Raw genomic sequence first — 15,587 nt, 5'->3', positions numbered from 1 at the left:
GCCATTGATGCTTATCATAGTCGATGCTGTTTAAAATACCTCTCATCATGATGTAACTTTCCTTTGCTAGGGCTGCATATGCCACTGGGATGGAAGGAAGCACATTGCCATCATGTAATAGCACGGCTTTCAAACTAGTTTTCGAACCATCTATGAAAAGTCTCCAATCGTCCTGTTTGTATAAGATATTGAGTTCTTGCATCAAACCTTCAACATCCGTTCAGTATGTCATTTCGTTTGTTGTGTTGAAAAACCTTTCGAGTGACTTTTGACGTTGGCGAAAAGTACATACTCGAACTTTATCTTCCAGAAGATTCCACTCCATTAAACGAGAAGCTAATACTTCGGCTTTATGTTTTGGAATGTCCAAGTCTCTAACAAGATCATTGAGTTCACTTTGCGTGATTTTGTGCATTTCGCTATATGATGTTGGTGTAAAGGTGGGATCGTTAGATGTGGAAGGATAAGGCCGTGACAAACTTCATATAGCACGAAAACGTACGAAAGTGTACCAAAATCTCTAAGATTGTTTTTTACTTTATCTCAAAAACGGGAGCTAAAAAACAAAAACTATTGTCATTTTCGAATTCAGCGTACCAAAATCTATAAAGATTGGGCATTTTCCTTTCTGTAAAAATTTCATTGTTGAACAGTGTAATCTTCGATATCTTAGAAGTAAATAGAGCCACAAATCTCAACTTTATTGTACAAAAAATCCACATATCCTTTCTTGCTGGCTACGTTTCTACCACTCTGCCTCTCTTTCCTTCCCTCACTATCTTCGTATCGCCCTGATCCCAGGTTCGATACCCGGTGGAGGAACATACACCAATTTAAACTCATGTCCAGTCCCGATTAATTTACCTGTGCAAAAAAAAAATAAAAAATAATCAGGGTTGTTAAAGGTCCAGGAATTTTAAATAAATTCAATTCCGGTCCAGGAGAGAAAATCAGCAAGCGTAAATTTGTTCTGGAGCGTATAGAACCTTTCTATCTGTAAAGTATTTCAATTCGGTCCAGGAACCTTTTTTTTCTAAATGAATTTAAATACGGTCCAGGAACCTTTTTTTTCTAAATGAATTTAAATACGGTCCAAGAACCTTTTTTTCTAAATGAATTTAAATACGATCCAGGAACCTTTTTTTTCTAAATGAATTTAAATACGGTCCAAGAACCTTTTTTTCTAAATGAATTTAAATACGGTCCAGGAACCTTTTTTTTCTAAATGAATTTAAATACGGTCCAAGAACCTTTTTTTCTAAATGAATTTAAATACGGTCCAGGAACCTTTTTTTTCTAAATGAATTTAAATACGGTCCAAGAACCTTTTTTTCTAAATGAATTTAAATACGGTCCAGGAACCTTTTTTTTCTAAATGAATTTAAATACGGTCCAAGAACATTTTTTGCCGGATCAGTTGAAATAGGGTCAAAGTTCCGTATTGAAATGAACAATACGCAACTTGGACCGAAATTAAATTGTGCGAGAAAAAAGGTTTCGGTCCTGTTACGGAACCGAATAGAACCCATTAGAATTTATGGGTACTTGGACATTTAACAACCCTGCATAAAATGGACTTAAAACAAAAACTCATCATCTTCAATTCTCTCCCTTACCCCCTCTCATTTCACTTTTGTTATTTCCCACTCGCAACTCTTCTCTTTCTCATTCTTTCCCGGAACCACAATTTGCTGCATACGCATTCTTGTATCTGTACGTACATAAAGATCGTTCATTCAGATATCTCGATCTCCCAACGTGACCAGTCCGCCACTAAGGTACAGGGAAAGCAATCGCGGCCTCCCTTTTAGCGCGGGGGGAGAGGGGGAGGAACATGACCTGCGCGAGATCGAGGCTTGTCGACGGGGGAACTTCGCCCGCGCGTCCTCGACTCCCGCTTGTCTATCCGCCAACTCGGCTTCGGGCGGTCCTTTCTCCGTCTCGCTACGAGTCGAACCGCGGTGCGCGATGAACGAATCCTGCGAGAACGACGCGAACTTCACGCGACTCGCCGACTGCGACCAGGACCCTCCCAGCATCTCCGTATACTTCAAAGTCGCCGTCTACGTGCTATACTGCTCCATCATGTTGTCTTCGCTCACCGGAAACGGACTCGTATGTTACATCGTGTACTCTTCCACCAGGATGAGGACAGTCACCAACTTCTTCATTGTCAATTTGTCTTTCGGAGACATCCTGATGACCTGTCTCTGCATCCCCTTCTCGTTCGTTCCAGTGCTCATCTTAGGCTACTGGCCCTTCGGGCAAGAACTGTGCCACATCGTCAGCTTTTCCCAAGCCGTGTCGGTCTTCGTCAGTGCGTACACCTTGGTGGCGATCAGCTTCGACAGGTACATCGGCATCATGTACCCTCTGCGTCCAAGGATGACCAAGCTGCAGGCCAAACTCATCGTCAGTGTGGTGTGGACAGTGGCCATCCTGACCGCCATGCCCACTGCCATCGTGTCGACCTTAGAGATACCCAACGACAACTGGTACAAGACGTGCGGCCACTACATATGCCAGGAGAACTGGGCATCCGAAGAACACAGGATGTACTACACGATAACCTTAATGATCCTACAGTATTTTTTGCCTCTCTTCGTCCTCGTTTTCACATACACGAGGATAGCGATAGTCGTCTGGGGCAAGAGGATACCCGGAGAGGCCGAGTGCTCACGTGACCAGAGGATGGCTCGCTCCAAGAAGAAGGTAAGTGAACTATCGCAGTTCCTTAAGTGAATGTTTTGAAATCTTTGCGGAAGAAGCGTTATCCAAGCTTGAGAGAATCTCATAACCACTTTCCCTCTGTCTACTTGTAATTGAAGGGTCCAGGGTTCGATTCCCGTTCAAGCACGATTTACAGTGTTTCGGACTAAAAGCAAACAAAAACTCTACACGGCCCTCCATATTTTGCCCTACCGCACTTTATCTTCATTATCTTTGAAAACTTTTTCCGCGGTTGATCATACAATTGTATTGTTAACAAAGTGATGTAAGGTAAGAATATATACGAGGTATAGGTACATTTTTTCAAAATTCAAAACAATTCAGTTTATCTTCCTGGAAGCAAATTTATGGCTAACGAGTAACTAACCATGTCCATTGCGTTCTTTATTCTTTCGAATTACCTCCCACTTGTTTTCCAACTGTTACGACATTTCTCTCTCACATAAGTCCATAGCTTCCATCCCTGGTACACTCTCCGGCAATAATAGTTGGGTTACTTAAATCCTGATCGCTTCCGTGTATGGTGTAATGTGTGTTGCTTAACCAATGAGTGGATTATAATACCCAATTTTCAATGGAAAGTTCTGCCACCGCCTTAGAAATAGGCAACACACACAACACCATGCATAGGAGCGAGTGCATAAGGATCTGAATGTACCATTTTTACTGCCGGTGACTGTATAAGACAACATTTGTACCTCAATTTTAAATATTCGTAGATTTATATGTAAGACATTCTTGCCTGTAGCAATGTATTCTACTGGAGCATTAATTTTTCGTCTTATACTGTCGTGTCCATAACAGCACTGGCCTGAGGTACTTTTGGAAAGGTTGGGGAACAAAATTGACAAATTATGCACATATAAACACACACACGTAGCGCCTCACAGTCATGCAGGAGATCCGGGTTTGATCAGGAACGTCGGAACTTATTTTGAAGTGGGGGGGGCAGGCTTTCAAATCTACTAACCGGTTTTTAACATCTCTTCCCCCATATATATATATTATATATTTAATATAATAATAATATATATCATCTTATATTTTTGTTATATTTATATATATATTATATATTTATTACATTTAAATATATCCACAGCGGCGAAGCCTCATAAGAGATAAGAGGAGGTCCAGAGGCCTCTATTACGGATTATTTTATTACTTATAATTCCATTAAATGGCGCTTAATACAAGAAAACTGAAATATTATGTCTTACGATATTTACCGCAAATTTCCATCCCTGCGTGGTACTCGATCTTATCATGCAGTGAGGCATGATTATTGAGGCATTCCTTTAATGATTAGTAACATAACTGAAAACACACTACTTTTAAAAGGGGGCGAAGTGCATGCAAACGCGTTGTGTTGCAAAGAAAACATTTTATCATTTTATAAATCGTACAGGGGAGTATCCAGAAATAAAATTTTGGGGGGGTCCAACCAGGAATGCCAATCCTCCAAAGCCAATGGCGTGTCCCCATCTATAATGATTCAATGATAGTTATCTCCTTTATAATTATTATTATTGTGTTTTGTTATTCATCGAATCGTAATTTCAGAATTGTATGTCTGTTGACACTTTTCAGAAGCAGTATGAAATATTTCACTGAATTCTTCATTTGAAATTTCACGAAGTCTCTAAAGCAGTTCTTTGACGTTTCTTGGCTAAGGAAGAGCAGAAGTTAAATTCTGACGAAGGCTCTAAATACTTTGACAACTGTACAGTAAAACAGAAAAACTCTTCTCGGATAAAGTGTACAATTAAGAAAGGCCCCTTTTTCAACTGCGGCTACATCACTTGCTTGGGATGGTTCACTTGGACAGCTCTGCTTAACTGACAAGGTTGAAGAAATTTAACAAAAACATGAAGTGAATCATGTTTTTTCTAGAAATCGAGTTTCACACGTTGACAATAGTTTCTTTTAATATCTGGTACATAATGCAATGTATTTTTGTTTAGTATTTCATTTAGTGGATGTTATTTTCAAAGTCCACAAAAAAATAAAGGAATTTTTTGGGGGGTTCGGACCCCCTGGACCCACCCCCTGGATACGCCCTTGAAATCGTAGTATAATATTGACCAAAACGTCGAATACTAAAGAAGAATTACATGAATGAAAGTTAAAAATAAATAATTTAATGAGATATTTAGTTAATTTTACTTCACTTTTCTGCCATTTTTGGCTAATCGTGACGATGAGATTGAGGTAATATGGTATATTTATTTTGTAGGTGATATATATCTCATATTTTAATACATAAAACAGTGTATTGTTATATTCGAGTGCATTTGCAGGTACAAAACCTGTCAGACTTCAAAGCAAAATTGGAAACAAAAGCAGCGACTTCCTACTGAGATACTTGATTTGCAGAGACCTGACTGAGATTCATATCTGCTTTTAGGATTTTTATGTCACGTACTTCCTGCTGTTAGCCTTCTTGCTGTTAACGGAAATGCACGTTCACATATCTAGTGCAATATTTTTCCAAATATTCTTCAAAACCAAGATAAGTTGAAATAGATATAGTCTCATTTTTAGGGCGTAATGGAGAGAGGGGGGGAGGAGAATTACAAATACAATCTTGCCCCTCCTCTGTGGTTTCTTCACATCAAGCAATATTGAAAGCACTTGTGTTGTGCGTAGAGGCGGAACAGCCAAGGGAGGAAGTTTTGTTTCTTGGCCATTTAGATTTATTAAAAGTTAATTTTTTGGTTTTAAACGTCATATTCAGGGCCGATGGCTCAGTTTTAGACATCAGAGAGAGGTAGCACCATTTATTCTTTATGTTCACGTACAGTAATAAAGTAAAGTTTTATCCTGTGAGGCGCCGGATCCGCTTGAACAGGTGGAAAAAATCCCGGTTCTTTCCCGCCGGGATCGAATTCTGGTGTCTCGCATGGTAGTTAGACGACCTAACGACTGAGCTACCGTGGCTTTTCTTATGTTCACGTGTGTTTTTTTTATGTATAAAGTTTCTTTACTCGTGCCATGAAGGCACATTTAGGGGATGTGTGACCGCATCCCCCCCCTCCCCAGGGTTGCCCCCAGGTACCAATTAATTTGTGGCTCTGGGAGCCCCGGAGCCATTTTATGCGGGGTCAAGGCCGGAAAAATTCCTACCTTAGATTATCCACCCCAGGAGTTGAACCTTGTCTCTGCATGGCATTCAAGGGACCTACCGATTAGACCACCGTGTCGTCTCGCATTCGTCTAGAAGGCTCAATCTCCATCTGCCCCCTGGTTCGGAATCCTTACATCCGTGCAATGTAGTTGTAGACGGAAAGAAAGAAATTTAAAATTAAACTGTTCTCTTCCCCCTTCCTCCTTTCCCATGAGGTTTCGTTAGGTTTATTGTTTGACACTGACCGCACCTGTACCTACAGCACCTGGTAGATACAAAGGAAAACTGGAAACCGAAGCGGCGAATTCCTAGGGGGATTATTCCACATTGGACTTGATTTGCGGAAACCTGGCTGCAATTCTAATCTGCACGTGAATCTTTGTACCACGTACTTCTTGCTGGTACCGAAAACTTAAGTCTACATCATTTTGATAGTGCAAAATATATTTCCAATTTTTTTTCAAAACGAAACATAACTTGGAGAAAATATAGCCTCATTTTTAGTACTATCTTGCCGCCCCTCTCGATGATGAATGCCCCCCCCCCCCCTGGTTCCGGCGTCCCTGGGTTTGATTAATGGGCGGTTGAAATCAGGTGGGAACTTCATCCTTACAATCCTTGCTCAAAGTGACTCTAGGAACTCTTCCAGCGTGTTAATACCTGGGGGACACACCTGGAGGGTAACGGCGGCCACATTACTCCCCTATGGACAAGCCGATAAAGTGTGGAGCCTAATCTCCACATTTGGTTGTTCCTTCTTGGCACGGTACACACAAACACGCTCACGTGTGTATGTAAAAAATGGCAATAACCAAAAAAGAATTAAAACATTTCCGTTGATTCAAAAGGTTTCATAAACCAGCAATATAATAGTAAAAGTAATAAAAACTTATTTAAAAAATAAGCTCTGCGGAGTAGTAACATCTGCTATGTTGACAAATTTCTTAAAATTTTCTCCCTGCGAGGTATTCCATTCCAAAACACTATATTATAACTGTGAAGCGTAACCCTTGAAGGGGGGGCAGCTTTGCAGACAAAAAAAATGTGGATGTTCCGTATAGAATGTACAGTAAAATATACGATAAGTGAAATATATTTTAATATTTTTGATATGAGTAGCAATAGACTTCCCCACCTATTAAACGTTCATCTTAATAGGAAGGAAACAACTTGCGTTATCTTTCTTGCGTAAGATTCAAAATAAAAACAATGTCATGTTATTATTATTGACATAAATAGCACTAGTCCGCCCCCCACCCCACAGAAAACAGCTTGTATTACACTTGACAGACTAAGGTTTAAAATTAAGTAAGTGTCAGAAATTCCCAAAGAGGGCGGGGGTTGGATAGGACCGTGGTGTAGAAACATCGAAGCAGAAAACTGGCTTTGTGCAGTCGACATTTGATTTTGATCATCAATTCTTGAGTAAACTTATAAAATTCTTTTTTTTTTTTTGTTTGAAATTGATAATTTTTAATACATGAAAGTTATTGTGCGGCTAAACTTTTTTGATCACTGTATGTTCACTTTTTTTAGAACCCTTTTAGTTTAGGGAAACTTTCCAATGACAAGAAACTAAATTAAAGTTGAATCATATATTCGATAGTTACAAGCTAAACACGGCTTGGAATCTACTTCTTGTTTACTCCCTCTTTTGTCGATTATTTCTGTTACTACTTCTCTATAAAACTCCACAGCTGTCACTTATACACAACTATGTTCCAATAAAAGCTGTTTAAAGACATCTCAAGCCGATTACACATTTTCAACTCCTACTCGCGTTTGTGTGGAACTTGGAAAGAACTGTCCATAATCATTTCCCCCCCCCCCTCTCTCTCTCTCTCTCTCTCTCATTTCTCTTCCTCTCTCTATCTTTTTCTTTTCTTAAGCTTCTTTCATTTCTCCGTTTCCGTGTCCCTCACTCTCTGACTTTAATTTTTGTCCCCCCTTCTCTCTCTCTCTCTCACACACTCTCTCTCTCTGTCTTTCAAGTTTTTATTTCTTTTCCTTTCGTACACTTTTTTCGATTCTCTATTTTATTTATTTTCTGTCTCTCTCACTCCCTCGCTTTCATTTCTGTTCCTTTTCTCTCTCTCTCTCTCTCTCTCTCTCTCTCTCTCTCTCTCTCTCTCTGTTTATCTATCTTTTTCTCTCTCACACTTACTTCTATGCCATTCTCGCTTCCTCTCTCTCTCTTTCTCTTTCAAGCTGCTATTCTTTCCATTTTCTCGCTCACTCGTTTTTTTTTCAATTCTGTACCTTTCTTTCAGCCACTCTCTATATTCTATATACTGATCTTGTATTTCTCTAACTCCCTCTCTCTCTATCTCTCTGCGTCTGTTAAGATATTTTTATTTTACGATGGCCCATAAAAATAATGTCACGATTCTCAATTTTATGCGGTCGCCCAAGATATAGATCCACTAAAAATGAAAGAAATAACACTGGCATAAAATGAAAGAACCATACACTGGCTGAGAATCGAACCTAGAACCAGCATTACTGTTTGAGCAACGCTTAAACATGCATGAATGTAAAAAGTATCAGAATATATATCACTCACTCTTCCATCAAGTCCCCAATGCTCTCCGCTGTCACATGTCTGCAAGATAACATACATGAGAGACTGTAATTTGCGTCATGTGTTCTCATGCGCTTCGAGTCACGGTCCGAGGAGCGGTGTGGATTGATCGCTCTTTTATATCGGCCGCATGCATTCTACGTTAATTTATATACTGCAGAACAGTTTCCAACACGACGAGTATTGAAAGGTGAGGGCAAATCAACGAAGCAAATTTTTTACATCGTGCCACTCCAGAGATTTTTTGGTCTGTCAATGACAGTGTTGCCAGTTCTCTCCTGGAAAGTATCGTGGATCATTATCAGTATTTCAATCTTTTTCCGAAATCCGATTTTTAAAACTGATCCTGTTCATCTATTTTCTAACAAAAATCTTTCCCATACAAAATAAAGTGCGTATGTGTGTGTGGGGGGGGGGGGGAAGGGGAGATGAGACTAATTTGTGAGATGGTTGGGTCGTACTACAGATGAACAAAATGTATGCATTGAAGACCCACACTACAGCCAGTACTATCCTCTGTGAGGGTATGTTTGCGTCATCCACGTGTGTTTATGAGTGTCCCTTCATGCATCTTATCTTAGCGCTACTCATCCCCATCGCGATTACCTTAAAGTGAAAAAAAGTGACGCAACTGAAACTAAATGAATTCAACCATTGTTTCAGACATTTTATATCACCCATACCGAACAGTTTTTTAAATATCCATATTTCGGTGTTCTCATTACGGCAGTTCCAGTAAATCTATATTTTCGACAGCACTAACTTGTAGTAACAGTATTCAGGCCCGGATGTGTGTGCCTATATGCATATCTAGACATACATACACAACTTATATACACCTTCACCTACTACGTTTAAACGAAAAGGCCAATTTATGTTAGAGAGAAAATACAAAGAAAAGGAAAATAAGCTTTTGAGAGAGAGAAAGAAGTTGTAATTTTTCCTGCCGTCCTCTTTCCTCTATTTTCTCATTCAAGACAAACACGAACATCCATGATTTACCCGGAATTCGAACCGGAGACATGTTTTGAGTTTGTGTGTTTTGAAGTCCACTTTATGCACAGAAAGGTAATCGGGTCTGGGTCTACAGTTCAAAGTGGGATCCGTACCACTATCCGCCCCCCTCGGGTATCGAACACGGGACCTCTTGATTGGAAATCGATTTCCGACCACCGCGGCTTACAGTGGTAACTTAGGTGTTCGTTGCTTATCGCAGTGTTTACTGTGACTATGAAAAACACAAATGCTGCAGACTGATAGACTGAGATCCGTTCTTTCAGACCTTTTAAATAGAGATCTGTTTTGGCACTGCTTGTCGTTTTGTTTAGGTCTATGACGTTTATGATAGTGATAGTACGATAGACGCGGTTATAACGATAATGAAGATGACAACGATGTACGTAGGTCATAAAGAAAAGTATTTCTCCCGTGCAATTTCATTTTTCCTTACCACACCGAAGTCAACTGAAAATCTGAGATAAGCTCCAAAATGGAATATTCATGATTCCTCCTTCATGGAAAATGTCTGACAATTTACACGAAATGTCCACAGGAATGTCAATGATATCAACCAACGAATACAGCGACTATCAGCGCATGAATATTCATTTAGACATGCGTGTTTGTGGACTCATTGAATTGCATTTCTGTCCCCATACTCTTGAATTTGAAATGACACTTTCTGTTAGGATTTGCATATGGTTATCTTCAATTCCTCAGAGTGGGATATTTTAAGCCAGTTAATTGTCTAAACATGTCATTGTGTCAAACCGCAGCGAAATTAGCACTTCCGTGAAACTTCTACCGATCTGATACCTATAATTAAATAGTCTGGTGTAATGTTCATTACGTAATTGTCGATTTATCCAGGGATGGACGCTAAATATTTTGTGCAATGCATTAATCTGTCCAAAACTATCTGTTCGGGCATGCCGATAGTAATCAATACCATATGAATTACAACAACAGCTATGTAATGTAGTAGCCCCGTCCAGTTCGATGCACTTTTTGACACTAGGTGTAGTGCAATGCAGGTGTATCCTGGTGTCACACTGGTGCAAGGAAATGACGTTCAACCAATAGACGATAAGCACTGTTCACGTTCAGAAGTTTCAGCAAATATCTGTCTGCTGCTGCTACTCCACCAATTACACCCGTGCAAACAGTGCAGACACCAAATACACTACTTGACACCAAATCAACGAAGTAGACAAGTCGGTGTTGCACCGTGTAACCAACTAGACGCACACGTGCAGAGAGAGTCAAACAGTGCAGCGAACTAGACGAGGCTAGTGCAGAAATGATTTGCTTTACTTTCTGTTCTTGCTCGTAAAGATAACAGTGGGCAAATTGACTTTTACTTTTCACGGACATACTGCACAGTTTAAGCTCTTTCACGGTGTTCTACTGGCGTTTCTGAAGATTTTATATGTTGTTTCTTGGTATAAGAAACATACTTACAAAAAATATTTATGTCCGAATATGCTTAGAATTGACCCAATGGTTAGCATGTATTATTGGAATAGTGGTATATTTTTCAAACGGAAAATCACGATTTTGGAGATCCCCATCATGAAATCTGGTTCTTAGATCATGTAATGTGCACAAATATGCAACAGTCCCCATATACACGGATGATGCGTTCAAGGAATTACCACCTTTCTGCCTGGGGAAGGCAACCCATACACGAGTATCTCAGATGGCGAGCAGAAATGAATTAGCTGACTGCACCCTTTCCCAGTATCTCTGGAGCAAGGACGCGCATGGCGGCACAGAAGTGGAGGATCGAGTGGGCAGAGCGAAGCAGCACTCGCTTTCCCCCTCCACGCAATCTCATTCCCTTCGCATGTTCATTGGTGGAGACGCCTCGCGTCACTACTTGCGCAGAGACTTGTTTTCGTTCGCCTGCTCCAGAGATAACCGGGACGTAGTGTAAGTGTAAGTGTTCTTCTGCTTTCGAAGGACTCGTGCGACAGCACAGTCTGTCTCCACATTTGGAAACAGCAGAGCATTCAGTGGCGGGAACTGTACACCTACGTAATCAGTTCAGCAGAGCGCAGAACACCTACATACCTACTCATTTTGACATTTTCCGATTATAAATCTACTTAGTAACTACTCGGTACCTCGTAGGCCTATATCGCACCATACCACTGCTTGTAGTCAATAACTACAAACATGATGGAACTCTTACAGAAACAGTAGTGTTGCAAGTGAAGCGAGCAAGAAATGTTTTGTATCTCTTTCTTTGAAATCTGAGAACAATAATAATTGAATAGGTCATCAATGCTTTTCATCGAGAACGACTTTTTTTCACTCTTACGCCCGCCTCCTCACCCTCATTCCCTAGATACGGCTCTGCTATGGAGACAAGATACCATAGAAAGGCCACAAGGCAACTAGTATGATGCTGTTCTAAAAATATCGGAAATGGGAAGAAATAAAAGCATGGTGCGAAATCATTGAAGACTGGTGCGGGGATGAAGATTTTAATTTACGCACATACGCATTTGTTATTTTACGTAGCTTCTCTGCTACTTTTGAGTGATCGCGACGATGAGAATGAATGATGATTAAATGGAATTGATGAAGAGGCATTTACGAAGAACACCTACGGCAAGGCGGGACTCCAACCGGGAACTGCGTAGAACACTAACCGGCTGATAAGACGACATTAAATAAGTAAGCTAAAATATAGCTATTATAACAGCTCATTTAAAATGCAGAATCGCTATTAGACTAAAGTGGCAGAAATGCTAAGTAAAATAAACAAAAATACAGAAATGTGCATTCATATAGGTTTTTCCAATACTTTTGAACAAACTGAAGATATTTACAAGAAATGTGGGTGTGTTCATTAATAATAAGAAGGAAAAAGGATCAAATAAACGGATAGGAAATATCAGAATATCGCGCCTAGTTAACGACTAAATCCAACTGCCTAAAATGTGTAAAACTAGCCTAAAGACCTTACCGGTTAGCCGCTGAATGCTAAAAATATAGTAGACAAATACATCCTTCACTAATAGAGCAGATTAATCCCAGAAACTGTCTATGCCGTTTTGCCTTTTCAAACTGATACGACATTACAAAAACATGCATTAGTTTTCCCATAAAATAGCCATGTCACACTCACCTTTAATGTAAATTTGGCATCTATGGCCAGAGCGAGGTGAAGCAGCAAAGAAGGCTGAAGCACAGGCACAAGTCTCCCAGGCGAACAGGCTCCAGGTTACTACAGGCCTCAATGGTGGATTAGCTCTTGCAGCACTTCCACTTCCTAGCCCTACGCTTGCTGCTGGCGTACTGCGACCACTTTTCGACTAGCGAAAGCGAAAGAAATTCACTAATGCATATGGTTTAGAATTTAATAACAATTCTTGAAAAATAAATATAACTCAAGAATTGAAAAGCAAAGACTTGGAAAGGTATATGTGTGGAGAAACGAATAGTGATTATGTGATTTTCCAATTTTGTAATGTTTTGCTATAATTCGCCTCATATTATCTTCTCTTAATTGAGTGAATATTCCTGTGAATATATACATTTCTCGTGCATAAGCAAATCTAGTAAAACTAAGAATATAATTTTCACACTTATACTGACATCTGTTTGTTGCAATCCTGGTCCCTAGACCAAATGGTTCTCCATTTCTACGTCCGCATGGTCCACAGTTCCAACGTCCTTGTAGTGGTCTTCGGAAAGCTGAACCTCTACATTGGTCACACTGCCTAGTATCACCCATCGGGTCTTTTACAACCACATCAACATAGACGAATTATAGTTCTGCTTTGAATAGAACACAGAAAAAAAAACACATCCAACGATAAGGAAGATGAAACAAACAGGAAAGCTTAAACGAACAATAGAACTATAGTAATCTAGTTTTTAGAATACTCACTGGAGCAACCCTTGATGGCGAAAACGTCGCTAGCATTGTAGAACTGTCCTAAATGTTCCCCTCATTGTGAAATTGGTGTAATATTCTTGCTTATCACGAAGTTCCTCAGACCTCTCCCCTCTAGACATATGAAGTACTTTCTACGGATTCAAGAATATTGCAAATTATGTACAATACATACAAATCATAGGAAAACTTCAAGTGCACGTAAAACAAAAATGAACAATGAGAAACCTTTGCTTTATGAACTCACCTCTCATCCATTCACCCTGAAGTACGGATGAAAATCCATCCCTTTCTCAGCTGCTTGATCATCAATATCCATATGAAGCAACAAATCAAACAAACAAATAAGTACTTCCCAGTTTTCAGTCTTCTCATACTTGGCAGGATACATCAAAGAACATACAAATATATGTGAATGGTAAATTAAAAGTTCCGCACCTACCTTACTCCGGCTGTAACCCTGGTCATCCTTCACCAGGCTTCCATTCTCTGCTGCTCCGCTCCCCTCATTGTTGGAAAGATGCCCTGTGCTGTAAGACGGTCCTCACCAAGAGACACTAGCCACTCCCGAGATTAGTCACTTACTTTGTCCTTTCTGGACAAATTACTGTTTTCGGATTAGGAACGTTAAGATTAAGAGCGACGTTGACATGGTAGCTGTAAGAAAAACACAAAATCTTCGCAGTGCAAAAAATGATTAAAATATGGCACTTACCTGAACCGTGGTTTGGGCTGTGGAGCATCGGAATCGTGCATCTGGGTCCTCTGGCAAGAGTGGAATCCTGAAATGAAATAATAGTTAGAGATATTTCCGATTGAACATTCACTGATGATATTCTATGCAAAATACTGGGTGTGCAAAATAAAAGTATAGCCAGATCGAAGGTTTACGTAGAATAGAGGTTGATATCTGTGTGTTTGCTGAAAAGCACACCTTACACCCTATATTAGTTGGATACCACAGACTCCAAATAAATTGTTACCTTACTCGGTCCTGGTTTTAGAAATATCCTATTTATTTAAAAGTTAACGTTAAAGCAGGCCAAGAAACCCAAATCTGAGAATCTCCAAATTCTTTCTTACGTATACCACTCATCAATTTGATAATGCTTTAAAAGTAACATTACTCATATTTTGAGCGGCGAGACGGAGCACTTAGCAACTTTTTAAATATAATTTTAAATTCTCATTTTCTCGAAATGTGCCTTAGGCCTATTTAAAGTCTCAAGTTATAATTTTCATAAATAACATATTGGCTTGGTATTTAATTTTAATATGACATATTTATTGGAGAGAGATGTCGCCACCGTTTGAGCAAGGGTATGGATATCCTGCCGTGAAATATTCTGAGAGCCTCTCAAACTTAGCTGAAAAGCCTGCAAGATAAATTTCGGGTGATTCAAATAAATACTTTAAACTGCTTTGGCGATGGCACCGACTTGTTTAAGTACACAACACATCTAGAACCATTCGTCCGAAGAATTCATTCTCAAGGAACATTACATCGAGAATTTTTACTCGTACCAATCGAATGAACGACACACATATATGGATCGAGAAAAAGTTATTTTAAGTAAATTTACTGCAATGTAATTAAATATTTGATACTATCACTAGCCTTCTGACAGTGTTATCCGGGGGGGGGGGGGGGGGTCGAGTTCCAATCCCAGTCTTGGTATGGGTGTTCTTTGTGAGTGTCCCTTCATCAATTTCATCAACTCATCTTCGCGAATAACCAAAAGTGGCAGAAAAGCTAAGTAAAACAATTCAATCAATATTAGCTGACCATCCACCCTCTTGACAGGGGTAGCGCTCGCTATCCCTGCAGTGTGCGCCACTGCACAAGTCCATACCTACATTTACAAAAAAGAATGGATACTTACCTTCACAATTCATTCAACGCTCGTCCTGTGTGTCTACCACACACGCTGCAATATGTCGTTTCGTGTCCTACAGACGCGTACCGGAAATTGTAGCTTTTTGGTTTCCCAATCCTTGGTTCTCGCCATTGGGAATTATTTCCCCCAAAAACCACAATCCGTGCTCGATCCACGCCTGTGGTTTTAGTTCGCCGCAAACACAGTCCAATGCAGTAATTGCATTTGACAATCTACCTCCATTCACCCTGAGTACCTCTCCCTTCAACAAATATTTTTTTTAGTCTCTCCCACCCACCTACCTCAGCCGTTGCCCACACAATACAACTTTGTATATAATTCTACCCTTCCGTACTTACGAACTAAAAT

At 39.9% G+C, this 15,587-nt stretch overlaps 1 protein-coding gene across 1 annotated transcript; it reads left to right on the top strand.

Annotated features, from left to right (window-relative positions):
• The first annotated feature begins 1,935 nt into the window (after positions 1-1,935).
• On the top strand, positions 1,936-2,742 carry LOC145995034 (RYamide receptor-like). The gene has a single exon (XM_083131566.1). It carries the CDS (start codon positions 1,969-1,971, stop codon positions 2,740-2,742), a length of 774 nt encoding a protein of 257 aa, XP_082987692.1. The 5' UTR covers positions 1,936-1,968.
• Positions 2,743-15,587: the final 12,845 nt, after the last annotated feature.

This window comes from Lepisma saccharinum, chromosome 11 (assembly GCF_977018435.1).
Source record: "Lepisma saccharinum chromosome 11, izLepSacc3.1, whole genome shotgun sequence".
Classification (NCBI taxonomy): Eukaryota; Metazoa; Arthropoda; class Insecta; order Zygentoma; family Lepismatidae; genus Lepisma; species Lepisma saccharinum.
This window is presented reverse-complemented; position numbering and strand designations above follow the sequence as displayed.

Coding starts and splice junctions, on each gene's coding strand:
- LOC145995034 (XM_083131566.1), top strand. CDS start 1,969: ATGAACGAATCCTGCGAGAACGACGCGAACTTCACGCGACTCGCCGAC.